We start from the raw sequence: 22,732 nt of genomic DNA, 5'->3' as shown, positions 1-22,732 counted from the left end.
TTTTTTTTTCCACAGACAGGGGTCTTACTAAGTTGCCTAGACTGGTCCCAAACTCCTATGCTTAGGCAATCCTCCTGCCTCATCCTCCCAAAGTGCTGAAGTAACAGGTGCAAGCCACCACACCCAGACAATAACGTGAAAGTTTTGCTAGAAGATAATAAGGCTAAAGCACACATTATATTTCAAAGCTAGTATTAAAAACAAGTTCTAGTTTTAAAAGAATAAAGGAAAGAGAGTATGTACAGAATGGATACAAAGGAAATGGATATAGCTGACATGAGAATGGTAGAAGACATAGGAGGAAAGAAGTAACATGTTCAAAGTAGGAAATATGACATACAAATCTCAGTGGATATTTTAACACTCCAATTATTTGCTAACTGACAAACCAAAACATGTGACAGTTTCTGATTCCATAGACCTAGGTGGGGCCCAAGAAAACCCAGCAAAATATTGTTAAATAAAATAAATCAAATCTTCAGTAAAGTGCTGTCAAGCCAAGAAGCACTTCACAATATTAACAAGATCACTGGTGCTATCATAACAATGTGCTTGCTTCTCAACATGACAGCTTTTATTTGGTAATAGCTTTGAATAACTGTGTATGTGAGCAGGGTGGTTTTAAAAATCCTCAGCTTGTTTTAACGACCAGCATCCTCCTTCTCATTAAAACAAACATACAAAAGTCAAACTCAAAAACTAAATCTCCATATGCAACCAAAAAAAGAAAAATGTGACAAGTAGTTAGGTTCATGCAATTTGGTTCTCACAGGTGGGTCTTATAAAATCTAAATAGCCAAGTAGAAAAAGAGGACCAAGCCTTAGTCTAAACCAGCAGTGTAGTCCCCAAACCAGCATCTGCATCACCAAGAAACTTATTCCAAATACAAACTTCTGGGCCCCAACCCAAGTCTATGGAAATAGAAACTCCAGAGCGAAGGCCCAGATAACTCTGATACATGCTAACGCTTGAGAACCCCAGCTCTAGTACTTCTAAGAATTGTCCTATAATACTAGAAGAATCTAGAAAACTTTAAACAGTTTAAAGGCCTATAGTTAGCATCGGAGAAAAAAAGCAATTAACCAGTTAAAACTTTTGCTTGCATCTATATTTCTATTCCTTAATACTTTCTAAATAAAAGCTCCTTTTATTTAAAGGATTACATGTCGATCCTAGGTCACTGATCTGAAAGGCAAGAATCCAGACAACCAGAACACACTTTAAGAAAAGCAAACAACCTTCTTTACTTAATGAAAGTTGCTAAGTCAGAAGCTTAATCCATAACACAAATAAATTTTTATTTATGATGAATACAAAATAAATGTCCCCTCCATTTGGCAACAAACTGCACTGTTTCAGGTTTGTGGCATTTACTTCCTTTTCCCTATTTTTTAAAACTATTGAGAGTAACAAGCTAGAGAAAGTTAATATTTGCTATTTTGGCCAACACAGTGACTCTAAGGTTTGAGGATTATTTCGGGATTCTAGGGATTTATGTTTTATTTGTCCCCCTTCATTGCAATAATCAAGAAACATGTGTGCATGAACTTCAACTCTTAAACCATAACTTCAGTAGAACATAGGAAAAAATACTTTAAAACTTATACCCCTCGTGTTTCAGTACCACAATTAAATAAAGACTGCATTACAGGCAGTGTGTGCTTCATAAAAGAAGCTCCTCACTTTTTAAAAACTGTATATTGACAATTTATAATTATATAAATTTACAGGGTATAAAGTGATTCATGAATAAAATGTGGACTAATTAACATCCATCACCTCAAGTACTAAACATTTTCTGTGGTAAGAACTTTAGAAATAGTCTCAACACTTTTGAAGTATACAATACTCTATTATTAATTACATTCACTTTTAAATGCTTCACTCAGTGAGCCTTGGCTCTTACCTAGGACCTCGGGTGGCTCAGACTGAAGGCCTTCTGGCTGCTGGCCCTGCAGCACGTTGAGCAGGGCTTGGAGACTCCTGAGACACAGGGATGGATGAGAAAACCGTGTCTCCTTGATCAATTCAAAAACTTCACAAAGGCCAACCTCAATAATCTATTTAAAAGGAAAAAAAAATGTATACTTTATGACATGTAAGCTAATAACACTTTCCAGGCAGTTTAGTTGGTACAAGTTACTTCCACAGCAAATGATAAACTGTTGCAACACTTAAAAAGCAAAAACAGGCCGGGCACAGTGGCTCAAGCCTGTAATCCCAGCACTTTGGGAGGCCGAGGCGGGTGGATCACGAGGTCGAGAGATCGAGACCATCCCGGTCAACATGGTGAAATCCCGTCTCTACTAAAAATACAAAAAATTAGCTGGGCGTGGTGGCACGTGCCTGTAATCCCAGCTACTCAGGAGGCTGAGGCAGGAGAATTGCCTGAACCCAGGAGGCGGAGGTTGCAGTGAGCCGATATCGCGCCATTGCACTCCAGCCTGGGTAACAAGAGTGAAACTCCGTCTCAAAAAAAAAAAAAAAGCAGTATGTTTAAAAAATAAAATCCAGTGTATTTAACATGAAGATTTAGAAAACCATCTGGTTACATGGAAGGCTGAAAAACAGTTGTACTGCTTAAAAAGTAGTTTTAGTATAATGGGGCCATAATAAAATATCATGAAAATGGCTTTTAACAGTGAACTAGAGACTAGATTGAATTTACTAAGAAGAAAAAAACTATATTAATTTGCAAAGTTCATTTGCTTGTATTCAAGGAAAACTCAGTACTCTTTTTGTTAAAAGTCATGTTAATTGTTACCTATAACCAGAAATAAGTCAACATAGCATATACAGTAAAAAGATTTTATAAGGAACTTTTCATCTTAGCCTTTTCTATAATGGTATAATCACTATATTATTATTTATAGGTGGTGTCCCTTCTTTTTGCAGATGATCACAAAAGAATTTAAAACTGCTTAGCTAAAAGTATCACTGGCACTTCTCCTTTATTAATCTTAACATTCCTCATGAAGTGCAAGAAAAATCAGACTCAATATCCAGCAAAAAGAGATAAATCTATTACTAAAGATTGAGAGAGCAGATTGTAATGAATGAGTTTAAGGATATACCTTAATAAGACTGATAAAACAAAAGACAAATTCCACTTCTCAGGCAATGTCAATATTCTGAGAACCAGATTGATAAGATTTCTTCAGGAAGTATTAAGTAAATTGTTTGGAGAAGTACCAAAAATTCAAATAAGACTAAGTAGAAACTCCTGAAAGCATTAATTCTATTGAATGCAACAGCAGAAGAATATTCTCTCTGCTATTTTTGTATGAGTTCATATATTATATAAACACCTCCTAAGCACTCATACTGTGCAAACTCACTTTAGGAAATATGAAGGTATACTAGACTCTGTCTTCTAAGAGTTTATAATCTAATAGGCTAAGTTAGTCATGTATATAATTCATATCCTGTCCAGACCTCTGTTACAGCATTTATTACATTACACTGCAACTATTTTTGTTTTCATTTTCCTAACTATACTGCGGTCTTCCAATAGTCAAGGAACATGTCTTAAATGGCTTAATACCTCCCATGCCTGGCCAATTGCCTAGCATATGGTAGGCACACATTTAGTATTTATTTAATTATTCACTAAGTTGTGTGCTAAAAACCACTGCATCTTAGAAATACATTTTCCAGACAAGAGGCAAATGAGCTGAAGGTAAGTCAACTGTAGTTCTGATTAACATCTTCAAGTTTTCTGGAAACTACAGATAGAGCTGAGAAGTTTATTTGACTTCTAGTTATCTGCTAGAAGAACTGTCTTTAGAGAAGTTATCTAAAATCCTAACAGACTTGATTACAGCTAATATTACAGAAAAGTTTGCATAGAGTTTCAATTGATTAAACACATTGAGTGATGAAACTTTTTCATTTTATATAGTTTCTTTTCCTGGAATGGACTAGAAAATAGAAACATACTGTCCAAGATTTCCATCTGCTTATGTTCTTACAGTTAAGAGAAATCTGAAGTCAAAGATCTCCAGAGTACAAAATATGGGGCTCTATTGTCAAGTCAATGGAAAACTACTATATTCTGTCATTCTTTCAGATTGCTTACTCTACTACCAACAATGACTTTTCATAATTCCAGGAGGATTCTTTACAGATGACATTTTTGGTTAGGGCTCATTTATTATAGATAAAGTTTCCTACAGTGACAAAGGAATTATTGGACCTTGCCAGAAACACACAGTTTTGCACCTCTCTTCAGAAAGTATTGAAACTTCTTGTGTTCTTTTATTGTTATAATTATTATTTTACTTAAATGTCACATTTATTAATTTATTTTGCTAATTATAAAAGCAGCTCATATTCATTGTAGATAATTTGAAAAATCAGAACATTTTCCTAAAGAGGAAATAAAAATCAGAAGTAATATTTGAAATCCCATTAACCAAATGTACCCCAATATAAAAATTTTTATTTCTTTTGTCATTTTTTCTATGTACACATTAAAATATGTTTTTCACAAACAAATGAAATAATACTATATTGGCAGGACTGTATTTTTTTCTCTTTATATTCTTCCTTCTAGATACTGAAAAAGGGAGAAATATATGTTTTCATTGACTGTAAGACTTCAAACTATTTTAAAGTCTATTTTCGAAGTTCAAACTTTTGGTAAAATATTCTGTACTCAGCCAAACAGCAGAAAAGGACTTATTTAAGAACATGTTTGGTACCTCTGTGCAATAATCCATAGCTAAATAATAAAAATTCTTTAATATTTGCAGAACTTGAGGTCGATTTTTGTTGTATGTTGAATATATACTACTATTCTGAAAATGAATGTTTTCCAATGTGTTAAACAATGAAAGTCTGCAGTGAACCAAGATAAGGATTATTAGTGAGACTCCCACAGTGTTTAACCCAGACAGATGAGGAGTCCTGTATCATGATCACTGTGACCAAAGTTTTATGGGTCTGTCTCACCAAAACCAGCTAGCTGTGTTTCCAACAGCCTACCTGAGTTGCCTATTGCCATACATTTGTTATTATACCTTAAACTTCCCAGAGAGACATATCAAGAACCTCACCATGCAAAACTTTTCAAAATATCTTTAGATTCTGTCTTCTTTCTCAGCCTTTATAGCCAATTTATTACCAATTCCTGTCACTTCTGCTTAACATTTCTTATATTCAAAACACTGTCACTACCATATTTCCAACCCTCATTCAGACTCTCTAGACAACTGCAACAGCTGTCTAAGTGGTTCCTCTGTCTCCAAACTCACTCACCACCCTTTAGTTATGGATATGCCTTACTAACACTAGAGTAACTTTTAAGATTACTTCAGTTAGTGAGGCGTATCCATAACTAACTGGATATAACTAACACTGGAGTAACTTTTTAAGGTTACTCCAATAGGCATATCCATAACTAACTGTAGTAACCTTACAAAGTTACTCCAGGGTTAATAAGGCATACCCATAACTAAAGGGTGCCAAGTCTGATGTAATCATGCAAGTCTAATGATATTCTTTTGGCTTAAAATCTTTAATATTTCTTAATCACAAGATAATATCTGTATCAATTACACGGCACATAAGGCCTTTCATGAGTTAGCTTCCTGCTCTTTCTCTCTTGCTCTATCTCAGCCAGTGCTGAGTCCTTTCTCCAATGTGTTCCCACTATATCTAGCACTCCCTATCAATCCTTAAGGCATTAGAGAATAATTATTGACCTGCTTCTTATCCCCACAAGACAATGCTCTCTTGAGGGCAGGAATTAAGTCTCATCCTTCTGTTCTCAGGACCTAATTCAATGCTTCCTACAAACTAAAAAAGAATATACTGAATTAAGAAATAAATGATCCCATGTAAGTCTAAATCTTTTAGTAATATGGCATGACTGGCTTCAAATGGGTCCAGATGGGAAGTATGAATACTAAGTGGTACTATTTAAAAATTATCCTCCAGGCTGTAATCCCAGTACTTTAGGAGGCTGGGGTGGACAGATTGCTTGAGCTCAGGAGTTCAAGATCAGCCTGGGCAACACGGCAAAACCCCATCTATACTAAAAATACAAAACTTAGCCTGGGGTGTTGGCAAACGCCTGCAGTCCCAGCTACTCGGGAGGTTGAGATGGGAGGATTGCTGGAGCCAGGGAGGCAAAAGTTGCAGTGAGCTGAGATCACACCACTGCACTCCAGCCTCGGTGACAGAGACAGACCCTGTCTCAAAATCAAAATACAAATAATACAAATTATATAGCTATAAAATCTGTAAAGTTTTAGAGGATCTAGATTTTAGTGACAGTTTGAGCTGGGTAAAAAACTTAATATAGAATCATTCAGGAAATAGAAAGCTCCTTTAACTATATCAATGATTACTGACCCGCAAAACACAAAAACAAAAGCAAAAGCAAAAAAAAAAAAAGGTGACAAGCAAGGTCTATATAACAATCAAACTCAATTATTAATAACTAAATTTTAAAGCTCAAGAATGGGAAAAATAAAACTGTATTTCAACGACAGATAAAAACTGTTTCAATCATGTAAAAAAAGAAGAGTAAGAGAGACAGAAACCTCAGGGGAGAAGAAAAGGGACAACCAAATGCTTAGGAGGAGCAACAGAGGAATAAAGAAAAGGATTAAACTAGGACAAAAGACAGCAGCATGTGAGGCTGAGGCACAGAGATGGTCAAAAGGAAAATAAAAATGCCAACATTTCCCACTTGCCTTCAAATCCCATTACCCCAAACCTTAAAAGACTAATTTCATCCTCACTGTCAATCCTTCATGTCATGGAAATGACTGCCAAAAAATATCACCCTAAAGTTTCACTCCCCACCCATAGTATCTGCTTGCCTCTGCACAGAGGCATCTCATCACTTCTTCCTCTCTCTTCATCTCTCATTCATCAGGTGATTGCACTGATTCTCTAAAAGTCATCTGCTTGCATAATTTTTTTAATAAACTGAAGGGTTTCTTGACAAGTAACTCAAATTCATTTGCACCTACATATCTTCTTGTCTGCACCTAACCTGACACTTATAACTATATATATAATTTACTGAGTACTTTTTTCTGCCAGGTACTGTTCTCTCAAGCACTCAACATCCATTAATTCATTTAAATTGTCACTACAACCCTATGAGGCAGATGCAACCCCAATTTATAGATGACAAAACTGAGGCATGGATATGTCAAATAACTTCCAGTGTCACATAGCTAGTAATTTTAATAGTGTTTGAGCCCCAGCAGTTTGGCTCCATAACCCATGTTAACCCTGTCTGCAGAGAGGTCAGTACTTGGTGGGAAATTCAGTATTAATCACTTGGGCTGTCTGATCTTCTTTTAATTTTCTTTGAAAGATCCCCCTTTGACTCTGTTAATTATGCTGCAAAAGGTTATCTTAAGAATGCCTACTCATTTTCCCTAATGTTTTAAAACACCCTAAGAATCCGTTGTCCTTGTTTATGCAATTTAATTTGAACTACAGTTTACTATTTAAAATCTGCATACCTATGTAAAAAATTTATCCAGACTTTTGTTTTCTCTCACAATACTGAACATAAATAGCACAATGACTACAATACAGTGTGACTCACCCATACACAGAATTGGTATTCTAACTGAAAAGTAAATTATACAAGTCCTGCAGCCTTACATCCTAACTTAACTATGTTTTTTATCTCAGTCTCTCCCGGTTAAGCATAAGAAATTACAGAGACTACAATTTCTACCTAGGGGCTCCCATAGAAAAGATAAACATGTTTGTTTTAGATTAAATAAAGAAGCTATTAGAGAAGGTGCAGTTAGCACACTGCAGATAAAGGAAATAAGAAAAGGGACCCACTCTAAAACAGGAGGAAAAAGGACATCTGAAGATGGCTGATCAAGAAGCTGAGTAAGTTCACAAAACCTTGATTACTCTATGAAATATGAAGCAAGCCGTCTGCTGAGAATAAGGTGAGAAGAACCTGACAACATGATTAAGGATAGTGGTGCACCTAGGAATACCCACCACAGAATGTGCAAGAGAACTCAGACCAGGTTCCATTTATGCTGCTATTTCCAAGTCACAAAAAATATTTATGCAATCCCTTGCACGTAAGTGTAGTTTTCAAGGCATAATTTTAAGGTATCAGCGTAGTAAAAAGGCAATAGCACATAAATCATGTATAATTTAAAAATCATTTTGAATATGTCTCTGTTTAGAAAAAGCAGTATGTATAAGTCATATAAAAGCACCATTTTAAAATGTCTATTATTTTCACCTATTTTTTGTTATAAATATTAACTATGTCTACTGTATAGAAAAAAATATAGAAAACAACCTTCTAGTTTTAAATATACCAATACTTATATAGAACAGAATACACTGAGAATAGTTCTACAACACACATTTCTGTTTTTTTTGTTTTTTTTTGTTTTTTTCCAAAGACATTCTCACTCTGCTGCCCAGGCTGCAGTGCAATGGCATGCTCTTGGTTCACTGCAACCTCCACCTCCCAGGTTCAAGCAATTCTCCTGCCTCACCATCTGAGTAGCTGGGACTATAGGTGCCTGCCACCATGCCTGGATAATTTTTACATTTTTAGTAGAGATGAGCTTTTACCACGTTGGCCAGGCTGGTCTCAAACTTTTGACCTCAGGTGATCCACCCACCTCAGCCTCCCAAAGTGCTGGGATTACAGGTGTGAGCCACCATGCCTGGCCTACAATACACATTTCTATTATAGAAATACCAACTAGCATATATGCTTCTGGTAAATCAGGAAGTAGTATCAGAATAATGCAGAAGTTGAGTTGGTTTGTATGTGATTTTTTTCCTAATCAAGGGAAGCCACAATATCCAGAGTACAATTCTAAGCTTAGGCAAAAAAGGACAGGCTCTCAGCCCAGCTACTGCACAGCTATGAGTCTTTGCACTTCTATTTCAAGAAAAATAAAAATGTATACCTGCATCCCAAGCATGGGGGACCTCCCAGCTTTCAAGGGCTCTTGGCTTTCTCTTGTGCCCACCTTATTCTCAGCCCACTGACTCAGAGCTCTCCTTCCATTGGCCATGGCTCAATGCCTCTACTTACCAGCATTTCTACCCTACTGCTTTTGTACATTTTTAATTGCCTCTGTAACAGCCTCCAACCTAATGATCTCCCTTCCTAGGCTTTCCAGTGAATTATCAATTACCGACTTTGTTAGCCCCTCATTATAAAGTTGTACAATTTTCCTTTTCTGCTCCAAATCTACTTTTGCCCATAAGCTGTGTTATTTTTAGTGCACAACTTTACATAAAGCAAGGTACTTTAGCAATGCATATATATGTATTGTAACCAAAATACCTGCAGGTTATACATCTAAAAATTAACAGAACTCAGTGGCTTACCTTTGGAAGTTTGATAGGGGGCTCTTTGGATTCCTCTTCTTCATCACTATCTGATTCTCCACTCTGCACAGAGTTCTTAGATGCAGCCGCCAACGATATTTCCTTTTTCTGCCATTCCAGAACGCAATGACGTACATTACAGTAAATATTGAAAGCAGAAGGATTGCTATGTAGTTTGATATCTGGTATGATTACTGTATTCTCCAAGTTTTCAGACTGAAATACGAAACAGAATATTTCAAGTTCACACTCTTTTCCGTCATCAATTCCCATTTTAAATAAAAGTAAAGATCAGACAGGCTAACTGACTTGCAGAAGACACATTAAGTAAAAAACAGACAGTCTATGGACTCAAATTCTAGTCCCCTTTCCTATACTTGCTATTTTTTGAGTAATGCAGCAATAACCAACCAATCTGACAGGGGTTGAAAAAGGATAGGTAAAAATCTTAGAAATATTCCTGTATCTCCATGACAGGAATAGAGCCAACAAAGCTTAACTGCTAGAGTTCTGTATCAAAGGAAATTCATTTGACTTCCTCCTAAGGGACGTCATATATACTGTAGTCTCAATGAACTACTACAAATGTTAGACTGCATTTTGAATGCTTTTTAAAGTAGATACAGAAGTTTATACAGAAATTAGGACCCCCCCCCCAAAAAAAACTCATTAATTTTCATCAACTCATTTTGTTCTCATTCAAATTACAGTAATGCCAAGTAAAGTGTAGGCTATGGACATATGCTTCCCTAAGCTCTCTCTCACCTATTAGTATTGATAAAGGCTAAGTAAGAATCATATGCTTGGTAATTTGTTAAGACTAAACAATTTCTCTTTTATGCCCAATACTTTATTTATCAGACAGCAACTACAATTTCAAGATCAACACTGACATTGTAAAGAGCTGTTTTAAGACATTTTACAAATTCAAGTTCCAATAATTAGAGCATGTCCAGGAAGTATCTAAGATTAACAAAATGATACCTCAAATACTAAAAACACTTGGTCCCAAAATTCAACTCTTCTTCCATAAAGAATTGGAAAAAACAAAACAAAAGAAAATACTCTTGTTAAATAGAAATATATTAAAGCTAAATTGGCATGATACATACTTATGAGTACATGCATAAGATATTACAAATCTCTCTTATCCAAATATTCAGAAATATTACAAATATTACCAATTCAAATCCAACAATATATAAAAAAGTAGTACATTATGAACAACTGAGGTTTAAGCCTAGGACAATGTTGGTACAACACTGGAAAAGCAATCACTGTAAGAAAAAATTTAGAAATTTAAGAGAAAAAATATAAGATACTGCAAACACACACAGAAAAATCATTTGACAAAAATCTAGTATCAATTCACGATAAAAAAAAAAAAAAGTCTAAGTTAGGAATAGAAGGGAATTTCCTCAACTTGATAAAGGGTAGCTATAAAATAACTGTTGCTAATGTGGTAATAGATTGAATACTTTCCCACTAAGACTGTAATCCAGGCAAATAGGTCTACTCTCAGCAACTCGGCAACAATGTACCAGATATCCTTTCCAGTGCAATAAGCCAAGGAAAAAAGGCAAGAAGTATTTTCTAGAAAAGAAATGTTTTTACTTGTAAAAAGAAATGTAGAGAATCTTAATCTACAAAAAAGCCAGCAGAAATAGTAGGCAGATTTAACGAAATCACAGGATATAAGATTATTATATACAAATGAATAGTATATCCACATACTAGGAATGAACAATTGAACAATGTAATTTTTAAAATAACAGCATTAAAGTCACAGACTGGGAGAAAATACTTGTAAACCACATATCCAACAAACGTTGAGTATTCAGAATATATAAATAATTCCCAAAAGTCAACAGTAAAAACAAACAAGGAATCCAATTAGCAAATGGGCAAAAGATAGGAATAAACACATCTGTGAAGATACACAAATGGCAAATAAGCACATGAAAAGAATTCACTTTTACACTGCTGGTGGGAGTGTAAATTAGTTCAACTATTGTGGAAGACAGTGTGGTGATTCCTCAAGGACCTGGAAAGAGAAATTCCATTTGACCTAGCAATCCCATTACTGAATATATATCCAAAGGATTATAAATCATTCTATTATAAAGACACATGCACACATATGTTCACTGCGGCACTGTTTACAATAGCAAAGACCTGGAACCAACCCAAATGCCCATCGATGACAGACTGGACAAGGAAAATGTGGCACATATACACCATGGAATACTATGCAGTCATAAAAAATGATGAGTTAGGAGGCTGAGGCAGGAGAATTGCCTGAACCCAGTAGGCGGAGGTTGCGGTGAGCCGAGATTGCGCCATTGCACTCCAGCCTGGGTAACAAGAGCGAAACTCCGTCTCAAAAAAAAAAAAAAAAAAAAAAAAAATGATGAGTTTGTGTCCTTTGTAGGGACATGGATCAATCTGGAAACCATCATTCTCAACAAACTGACAAAAGAACAGAAAATCAACCACCACATGTTCTCACTCATAAGCAGGTGCTGAACAATGAGAACACATGGACACAGGGAGGGGAGCATCACACATTGGGATCTGTTTTGGGGAACTAGGGGAGGGACAGTGGAGGGTAGGGAGGTTGGGGAGGGATAACATAGGGAGAAATACCAGATACAGGTGGCGGGGGAAAGGAGGTAGCAAGCCATGTTGCCATGTGTGTGCCTATGCAGCAATCTTGCATGATCTGCACATGTACCCCAGAATCTAAAGTACAATATTTTTTAAAAAACCCATAAGATAAATTAAATGAAACTGCAAAATAGTTGAACTGGAGTAAAACCAAATCAATCAAATAGAAAAAAAAAAAAAGAAAAGAATTTCAATCTCATTAGCTACTAGGAAAATGCAAATTAAAATGAGATATAGTACACACCTATCAGAATGGCTAAAATAAATAGTGGCAACACCAAATGTTGATGAGGATGAGGAGAAACTGGGTCACTTATATGATGCTGATGGTCCTGTAAAATGGTATAGCCATTCTGGAAGAAAGTAAAGCAATGTCTTACAAAACTAAACATGTGCTTACCATATAACCCAGCAATTGGTCATTTACACCAGAGAAATAAAAACATGTTCACACAAAAACCAGTACATGAATGTTTATAACAGCTTTCTTTTAAAAAAGACAAAAGCTAGAAACAACCGAGATATCTTTTAATGAGTAAGTTGTTGAACAAGCCATGAAATGCTTACTCAGCAAGGAACAAACAATATGCAACAATGTGTGTGAATCTCAAAGACATTTTGCCAAGTGGGAAAAAAAGGCAATCCTAAATAATTATATACTGCACGATTCCACTGAATAACATTGTTAAAATGGCAAAATTATAAATGCTGAGCAGATCAGTAGTTGCCAGAAGCTAAGGAGAGGGTGAGGCAGGAAGATATCTGTGGCCATAAAGGATATTACAGAGAATCCCTCTGATGGAATTGCTTTCTATCTAGACCAGGTGTCCCCAAACCTTTTACACAGGGGGCCAGTTCACTGTCCCTCAGATCACTGGAGGGCCACCACATACTGTGCTCCTCTCACTGACCACCAATGAAAGAGGTGCCCCTTCCTGAAGTGCGGCAGGGGGGCCGGATAAATGGGGGGGGTCATGTGGCCCACGGGCCGTAGTGTGGGGATGCCTGATCTAGACTGTGGTAAGAGTCACATGAACCTACACATGTGATAAAATTACACAGACTTAGGTGCACACAAACACATACACACTGCATTCACACTGAAATCATCTCAAAACAAAATAAATTTTCAAAAATAACTGCATTTACAATAACATCAAAAATATAAAATAATTATAAATAAATGTAATAAAATATGTGTAAGTCCTACACACTGAAAACTAAAAAGTGTTGCTGAGTGAAATGTAAAGACTTTAAAAAATGGAGATATATACCATGTTCATGGATTGGAAGATTCAATATCATTAAAATGGCAATTCTTCCCCCAAAAGCAAGCCACAGAACAGAGAAAATTATTTGGAATGCAGATATCTGACAAAAGAGTTGTATTTAGAATGTATGAGAAACTCTGTCAATTCAATAATAATAAGACAAACAATCACAAAAATAAGGAGGTAAGATCTGAACAGATATTTCACATAAAAAAAAATAGGAATGGCAAAAGGTACATGAAAAGACTTCACATCATTGATTATTAAAGAAAAGCAGGCTAAAACCACAATGGGAAACTCCTAGATTGACCAAAATTTACAAAGCTAATGCCATGTGTTTACAAAGATGTGAAGTAACTAGATTGGTCATATACTACTGGTGGGACTACAGTCTGTAACAACCACTTTGGAAAAGAGTTTATTGGTTTCTTAAAAATCTAAACATATATTTATTGTACCACCTTGGAAGAAAAGGTTAACAATGCAGACGTGATTGCCTACTCCTTGTATTTCCCCAAGGAAACCATGATTGACCCTTGGCCAACCTTGGGGAATGTAGATGTTTAGAGTTTTCTTTGTGGTAGTGACTGATGATTTTGTTATAAACACATGGAGCAATGGGCCATGTCTCTGTCCTGTCAGACTGTACTGCACTTACAAAAACCAAGTTTTATGATGTGTACCTGAGTTTTACTTACCAAGTCTGATTGCTTAACAGGATTTGTCTATGTGACCTAACCTGAAAAGTCTTGAATCCTAAGACTCACGTGAGCAGAAACAATACATACATTTCATTGTAGTTTACAGCCAGAGAGAAAGCATGTCTCTGTGTGCTCAGTCAAGGAAGAACTAGGAAGCCTATGCCATAACTCCCTATATATTGCAAACACATATCTTTTTCCTGCTGCTTGCTCTGTATCCTTTGTTTAAATAAATCTTAGCCATGAGTATAAACTGCCTGTGAGACTTATGAGTCCTTCTGGCAAATCAAAGGAAAAACCACCTAACCATTCCACTCATTGGTATTCATCCAAGAAAAATGAACACACACACACATACACACGCATATATGTGTGTGTGTGTGTGTGTATATATATATATATATATATATATATATATGCATATAAAGGCAGCATTATGCTGAGGGAAAAACACCAGATTAAAAAAAAAAAAAAGAGTACTCACAAGATGATCACATTTATATGAAGGTTTAGAAAATAAAAACTAATCTACAGTGACAAAAAATATATCTGTGGTTGTCTACAGCCAGAGTTATAAGGAGGGATGGAATCAGCAGAGGATAAGAAAATCAGCCAGGAGTGGTGGCTCACACCTGTAATCCCAGGACTTTGGGAGGCAGAGGTGAGTGGATCACTTGAGGTCAGGAGTTTGAGACCAGCCTGGCCAACATGGTGAAATATCATCTCTACTAAAAATACAAAAATTAGCTGGACGTCGTGGCTGGCGCCAGGAGGCTGAGGCAGGAGAATTGCTTGAACCCAAGAGACAGAGGCTGCAGTGAGCCGAGATCACATGCCACTGCACTCAGCCTGGGCAATCAAAGTTCAGAACATTTCCATCATCTCCGGGAATTGTTTTTTACCTTCCTTTCTTTCTTTTTTTTTTTTTTTTTTTTTTTTGTTTGAGACAGAGATGATGGAAATGTTCTGAACTTTGACTGCAGTAGTGCTTTTAGGCATGAATGTTAACTTTCTTTTTTTTTTGAGACGGAGTTTCGCTCTTGTTACCCAGGCTGGAGTGCAATGGCGCGATCTCAGCTCACTGCAACCTCCGCCTCCTGGGTTCAGGCAATTCTCCTGCCTCAGCCTCCTGAGTAGCTGGGATTACAGGCACACACCACCATGCCCAGCTAATTTTTTTGTATTTTTAGTAGAGACGGGGTTTCACCATGTTGACCAGGATGGTCTTGATCTCTTGATCTCTTGATCTCGTGATCCACCCATCTCGGCCTCCCAAAGTGCTGGGATTACAGGCGTGAGCCACTGCGCCCGGCCACATGAATGTTAACTTTCAAAACTCACTGAACTGCAAACTTTAAATCTCTATGTCAGGCTCAGCTACTCAGAAGCCTGATCTAAGAGAGACACATTTGGGATCAGGGTGCTGAGGAAGTTTTCTGAGTAATAAATATTGTTTCTCCTGTAAGAAAGTGAAGTCATAAGCTAGACAGTAGAATTTATCAGAGGTTTGAGGAGTATGGCAAAGGTCTGAAATAATCACAGAAGAAAAGAGAACTACTTGACCAGAAAAAATGACAGTCTGCCTATGGTCTACTTGAGATTGATGATCATGTATATGTACTGTTATCAATTAAGTCTTGTATCACTCTCTTTGGCAGCACATGGAACTCACCTTCAGGGAGGGACAAAACAGCTGGATTCATACAAGATTGAGTTTTGTCAGATTAATGCAACAAATATACAAGGCAGATACGGTAGGTAAAGACCTCCAAAAACATCTAGACCGTAATTCCCCAGAACCCAGGTGAATGCTACCTTACCTGGCAAAAGCTCTGCATATGTGATTAATCTAAGGATTTTGAAATGTACAAATTATGTGGATGGGCCAATGTAATCACAAGCATCCTTAAAGGTGAAAGAGGGAGGGTGGACAGTGAGGGAAGAAGATAAAACAACAGAAAACTATCAGTGGTCAGTGGTGGTTGGCTGAGTTTTCTTAAGCAACATCACTGATAGTTTTCTTAGCAGCTTCTATTATAGAAACTGGAAAGGCAAAAAAAACAGATTCCCTCCAGAAGCCTCCAGAAGGAATACAGCCTTGCTGACACCTTGATTTTAGCTCAATGAGATCTATTTTGGACTTCAGATTTCCAGAACTGTAAGATAACTAGTGCTATTTTAAACTACCAAGTTTGTGTAATTTGTTATAGACTAACAGTTTTTCTAAAAAGAAAGACTGGTATCTCATCTGGGAAAAATGGAAATTAAATAAAAGAGATGACCGATGGATGAGAAGAATAGAGGGGTCGATGAAAGCCATACAGGATATAAAGTAGTACAGCTAAATGGCATTTTAAAAATAACTTTTAAAAAGAGGGTATATGAAAAATAATCTGGTAAAAGTAATACACGTCAAGGAAACTAGCAACACCATTTTACTACTTTATATGCTCATCATGAGCAAAAAATGCCTCTTACTCATCTTTGAATCCCAAACATCCAGCATAATGCCTGCACATACTCAGCATGCAATTAATGTTTGGGAAATAAATGAATCAACTTATTTATATCATTGTTATCCCAAGCTACTCCTATAAAGAAGATATAAAATTGCCGAGGGTAAGAGGAAAAAAACTCAATTACTAAGGGCACAAAGCTAGTTGGAGACTGAATCGAAGGGAATGAAAGACATGACTTCTTCTCATCTCTTCCTGGATACCATATATGGATACCACTTCAGGAAAATCAGCAAAGAAATCTTAAAAAAAACTTAAAAGAGGTCCCCAGTGCAGGCTCACATCTGTAATCCCAGCACTTTGGGAGGCCGAGGTGGGCAGATCATGAGATCAGGAGTTCGAGACTTGCCTGACCAACATGGTGAAACCTCGTCTCTGTTAAAAATAGAAAAATTAGCCACACATGTAAACCCAGCTACTCAGGAGGCTGAGCAAAGATAATCTCTTGAATCACAAAGGCAGAGGCTACAGGGAGCCAAGACTGCGCCCCACTGTACTCCAGCCTGGGCAACAAAGCAAGACTCTGTCTCAAGACAAGACAAAACAAAACTTAAAAGATAGTCAAGATCTCCATACTCAGATTTGCACACAGCACCAAAAAGTTGGAAAGGGACAGAGGTTTGAAATCTGAATGATTTTATTTGTTAAAGGTTTTCTGTATATTAAGAATGCGCTCCACTTCCCTCCACTATCCCAGAAACAGAAGTAATGAGAAGAGATACAGTGAACAGACATTACTTTTCTGCTTGCCTGGAAACACGTTCCTTAGGATAACTACCCCTCTCTGATTCCATGTGGTCTACTCACCAGGGTGCTGACCTACTACCTGTTTCAGGGTTTAAAATATAACTCAGTCTAATCAAAGTATCTCATATCTCTGTGGCCAAAGTAAATGATGCAGGTAAACCAAAAATACTACCCAAGACTTTCTGCTATAACTAGTAGAAGAGATTGCCTCTTGCTCAGAGCAAATGGAATTGGAGCTGCCAGCAGCCTCACCCCTTAGTCACATGTAATAGGTCCACACACAGAGGAAGGCAGAAACAAGAGCTGAAAATAAGGGTTTGACATTATTATTATTACTATTATTATTATTTGAGATGGAGTCTTGCTCTGTCGCCAGGGTGGAGTGCAGTGTCGTGATCTCAGCTCACTGCAACCTCCGCCTTCCAGGTTCAAGCAATTCTCCTGCCTCAGCCTTCTGAGTAGCTGGGACTACAGCCACGCACCACCACGACCAGCTAAGTTTTGTATTTTTAGTAGAGATGGGGTTTCACCATGTTGGCTAGGATGGTCTCTATCTCTTGACCTAATGATTTGCCTGCCTCGGCCTCCCAAAGTGCTAGGATTACAGGCGTGAGCCACTGCGCCTGGCAGGTGATATTATTTAATACCTGGATCCAGCTGTGTCTCAAAATAGAGCCACCAAATAAATGCCATTCCCCAACCTTTCATTTTATTTTAGGTTTGCTACTTTGAAGTAGATTTCTCTCAGTTACACCAGCAAGAACACTAACTTAAAAGTGTGGGAAACAATTGCCTCTACAGTTGCTATATAGGCCCAGTGAACCCGTTTCTTTAACTCAAAGTAAAGCTATTCAGAAATCATAGTTATGACTCTTTTCTTCCTTCTGTCTAGATTTCCAATAGACTGTTATATAAAGTAGGCTCTGGTCACTGAAAATGTTTAATTAAAAAAAGATGGATTTTATAGAGATCTCTGCATTAGGTGAAAAAAGATTCTTGGTTTCTAAGGTCTCAGTTAATTCAAATATTCCATGTTGGCTTTTCTTTTGCACAGCTACCAGGAGTCAAAAGAAGCACAGAACAATACAGACACGCTGAGCTTCTCTAATTCCTGACAAGAAAGGCATATGATGAACCTAAATCCAAGTCCCAATTCACAAGCTAATTTTACTCAAGTTTCTAGTACCTGTAGTCAGATTGAAAAAAGAAAACAGAAGTGGGTATGTTCCCCCAAAGGACTAATCAAAGATAACAAATAATTTTCAACATCCAGACATTAACTTCCACGCTACTGGTCAAGAAACACCCCAAAATAGGCCAGGCTCAGTGGCTCACGCCTGCAATCCCAGCACTTTGGGAGGCTGAGGCGAGAGGACTGCTTGAGCTCATGAGTTCAAGACCAGCCTGGGCAATACTGTGAGACCCTGTCTCTACAAAAAATTTAACAATTAGCTGGGTGTGGTGACACACACTTATAGCCCCAGCTACTCAGGAGGCTGAGATGGAAGGATCACTTGAGCTCAGGAAACTACTGCCCTCCAGCCTGGGTGACAGAGCTGGACCCTATTTCAAAAATTTTTAAAAAGGCAAGAAAGAAAGAAATACCCAAAAGAAAGATGAAACTAAAAGTGAAAACAAATCATAAAGGGTTTTTACATAATTACTTCAGCATATACGAACAAAACGGTTTGTTAATTACACTTTTTAAAAAAAAATCTTGGCACTTTTATTCAAATCACCACATGAAAAAGTCCTATTCCTTATAAATTACCAGCAGCTTTACCTTGCTTCTTGCCTTCACTTTTGATTTGCTCTTCTGTTTTCTTTTCAACTTCTTCTTATTTAAAATTTTCTTATTCCTAAAAATTAAAAGAAAAATGGGAAAAAATATGAATGTTCATGTTAGGACATACAAAGCTATCAAAAACAGATATTTCCAAAATAGATATTTGTATCTTTTTCCTGCAAAGTTTCTTTATATGAAACAATATACTTTACCTACACATGTAAGATACTAACATATAAAGTAGCTATTGAGAAGATAACACAGGGCAGCTAAGCAATATATAATTAAATGATAATCAATAAAAATTTGAACTCTGCAAAAATCTATATAAAACATTAAAAAGGCATCAAATGAAGTACTTTATATTTTTTCCATAGTGGGATGAGATTCATAAAAATAGAGAAGTCGGAAGGAGGAGTTAGTTTGCTGAAAAAAAGGCATGGGTTTGATTTTAAAGATGTTTGACTTCAAAATACCAAAATGTCAACAAACAGACAAGAGTAACAAGCAGATGAAAATGTTATCCTTGACATTTTCTTCAGTTTCACTCTTGAAATCAAAATAATCATAAAATCTGGTCAATTAGATCTCATAAACAGTTCTTGAATCTGTCTACACCCACTTTACTGCTGCAATGCTAATAACAGGTTACCACCACCTCAGACCCAGACCACTGCAAAAGCTTAACTCACTTCTGTACATCCATACCCTTCAATCCATTCTTCACATAGGAACTAACTCAGCTTTTAAAGACACAAGCCTGAGTGGATAATTCTCCAATTTAAAACTCAGTATCTTCTCAATTCTCTTAAGATAAAATCCAAAAGCACCAACATAGTTTAAAAGATCCTCTTCCTGCCTCATTTTGCATTCTTTTCCACCTGGTTTGTCATACTCCAGACAGAAGGATATTCTTTCAGTTGTCTGAACCTGTTAAGCTTCATCACAACTTTCACAAAGGTTTTCCCTCTGCCTGAAATTCTCTCCCACATCTTCTGCTAACTACTAGTTATCTTTGAGGTCCCAGCGTAAGTGTCACTTAATTGTAACTCCCCACACTGGATGAGTTTCCCTTATATTTGTGTTTTATTGTGCAGCCAGTAACTCAGTTCATCTTATATTTGTGTTTCATTGTGCAGCCAATAACTGTAATCATGTATGGAACTGTTTAATGTATTGCTCTCTTGCCAAGCTATAAGCTCCAACAACAATGCAGAGGCCTTGTCCTTCTTGTATGCTACTCTAGCCTCTGTCCGGAAAAGTTCCAAAGATACAGTACTCAGTAAGTATTTTAAGAGAAAGCATAACAGAAGGAGAGAGGAAGGGGAGAAATGAGGAAGTTCAGTGCTACAGCTACATGCCTGACTCAGAGATTAAAATAGGCAGAGGACTAAGGTATCTATATCTATGGTTTTGATACATGAGTACAGTTAAAGGATATCTAACCAGAAAGGCCCACTAAGGAGTTATGCATGGGATTATTTTGCACAGATTTTAGTGCAAAGGAGGTCATGGAAACCATGTATGTGGATAAAATTTCCACAAGATAGTATGCCATAAAAGAGAAAAAGAAAGACTAACAGTGCCAAATGCTAAACAGAAATACATATACCTGCTTATAGAATTTATTCAACTACCAGCATTGTGAGGGCATGAAGAATGTCTATTTCAACTGTGTACTTTCAGCACCTTCATCAAGGTGAAACATCATGGATGGTCAAAAAACATCAGATAAACAAATAAATAAATAAAACACAGTAAGTATTCTTCATGTACTGTTTAGGAAAATGACTTGACTTTATTTTAAAAGATTACCTGAGTGAAATCTGGTATTTGAGCAACAGGGATATATAACTAGCAAGAGGTTAGCCCCTTCTATGTAATTTATAAAAGCATCAAGATTTAGGCCAGGCATGGTGGCTCATGCCTGTAATCCCAGCACTTTGGGAGGCTGAGGCGGGCAGATCATGAGGTCAGAGGTTCAAGACCAACATAGTGAAACTCCATCCCTACTAAAACTGAAATAAAAAAATTAGTCAGGTGGTGTGGCAGGCATCTGTAATCCCAGCAACTTGGGAGGCTGAGGCAAGGAGAATTGCTTGAACCTGGGAGGTGGGGGTTGCAGTGAGCCAAGATTGCGTCACTGCATTCCAGCCCGGGCAACAGTGCAAGACTCTCTCTCAAAAAAAAAAAAAAAAAGCATCAAGATTTATTTACAACCAATTTTCAGAGAAGTAGAATATATAAATCCAAATTCAGAGAGATTTCCTAAAGAGTAGTTATCACTGACTTAAATTTTTGTGTTTGTTTTATCTAACGGAACTTCTTTAAAGTTCAAATGATTTTACGTACATTCCTAAAATACTTCTTACTAGGCATGATGCCATTTAATCGGCTGTAACAATTCTAATGAATCTGAACCCATCAATTCTTAACTACAGACAATCCAAAGAACCAGCTAGTCTCAAATTAATTACAAATTACTTTTACTGTGTTTTTGTGTTGTTGTTCTTGATTTGGCTTGTAGAGGTAGAGGTAGAGGTTTTCTAAAAGAGCCAATAATAAGTTGAAAATTACATAAACAAAATCTGTATTCAACATTTGAAAATAAAAAAGTACTATGTGCTAGTAATATATCGTACCATTACATCTTTATATTTGAGAACTAAGTGTAAACCTTTCATGATATCTGAGGATGGAAATATAAAAGAGAAACTCTAAAAACCAGTCCTACATATTAACAATTTACCTTGGAATTTCTGATGATTTAGGGCTTTAAATCCTAAATCAATCAAAGCTTAATGAAGAATGTCTGGAATTGGTCCTTATAAGACTTTTAGTCTTCTCACAAAAATAATTTCATATCCGTGAGATTTGAAAGAATTACGGCTGACAATAAAAGTGAAAGGCTATTAACATGCCTTAAATAATTATTTTAAAACATTTACTTTAAAAATTCCAAAAAGATTTTCTTAAGAGCGATGCTGTTTAAGAAAAACCAAATACTTCTACAATATAAGAACAAATGAATTTTGCAAATTGTTCAGTGATGTAGATGAATAGTTTCTCTATCAGCTTATTACTGAGTATACTTCATACCAAAAATGTAGTCATAATTTTAAAATCTCTTTAACTGAAATCTGCTTCTTCATTTGCAAAATAAAAGAGCTGAAGGAGATGGACGTTCCTTCTAAATCCTTTAAAATGCTACAATTTTAATAAATCCAAAGTTACAGAACTTCTGGAATACAATGGTTTTAATCTTTTGCCTAATTTTGCTTAGTAATAAGAAATAAAAAATTCCTGAGCCTGTGATCTTTTTTTTTTTTTTTTTTTGGCAAAGGGCCATATAGCAAATATTTCACACTTTGTGAACCACAAGATCTTGGCTGCAACCACTCAATGGTTACAGCATGAATGGCAGCACGTAAAGAGAGGAGTGTGCATATAATACAATTAAACTTTCAAATTTCACATAATTCTCATGTGTCACAAAACATTCGCTTCCTTTTTCTTTTCAACCTTTTAAAAATGCAACCATTTTTAGCTCACAGACTGCATAAAAACAAGAATTGGGCCTCACTGGTCTGTAGGCCATTGTTTGCTCACCCAGATCTGGGACATATTTTGATAAACAGGCTCATATCAGAAAGGAAAAAAATGCTGTAAAGCTATGAGTATGCAACACA

The 22,732-nt window shown here is 36.6% G+C and overlaps 1 protein-coding gene across 12 annotated transcripts in view; it reads right to left on the bottom strand.

The window, feature by feature from the left end:
• Nucleotides 1-22,732, bottom strand: part of MYCBP2 (MYC binding protein 2) — a 281,569-nt gene that overhangs the window by 234,200 nt on the left and 24,637 nt on the right. For 11 of the 12 annotated variants that reach the window (XM_074387566.1, XM_074387567.1, XM_074387568.1 and 8 more), the window contains exons 2-4: nt 19,041-19,116; nt 9,356-9,571; nt 1,908-2,061 (exon numbers count right to left, since the gene is read on the bottom strand). In XM_074387566.1, the coding sequence (XP_074243667.1) occupies nt 1,908-2,061; nt 9,356-9,571; nt 19,041-19,116 (446 nt within the window). Of the gene's footprint in view, nt 1-1,907; nt 2,062-9,355; nt 9,572-19,040; nt 19,117-22,732 lie in introns of those variants that run through there. The other variant, XM_074387575.1, reaches the window with a different exon arrangement.

This window comes from Saimiri boliviensis, chromosome 16 (assembly GCF_048565385.1).
Source record: "Saimiri boliviensis isolate mSaiBol1 chromosome 16, mSaiBol1.pri, whole genome shotgun sequence".
In the NCBI taxonomy this organism is placed as follows: domain Eukaryota; kingdom Metazoa; phylum Chordata; class Mammalia; order Primates; family Cebidae; genus Saimiri; species Saimiri boliviensis.
The sequence above is the reverse complement of the archived record's forward strand: the minus strand, read 5'-3'. Positions and strand labels throughout refer to the sequence as shown.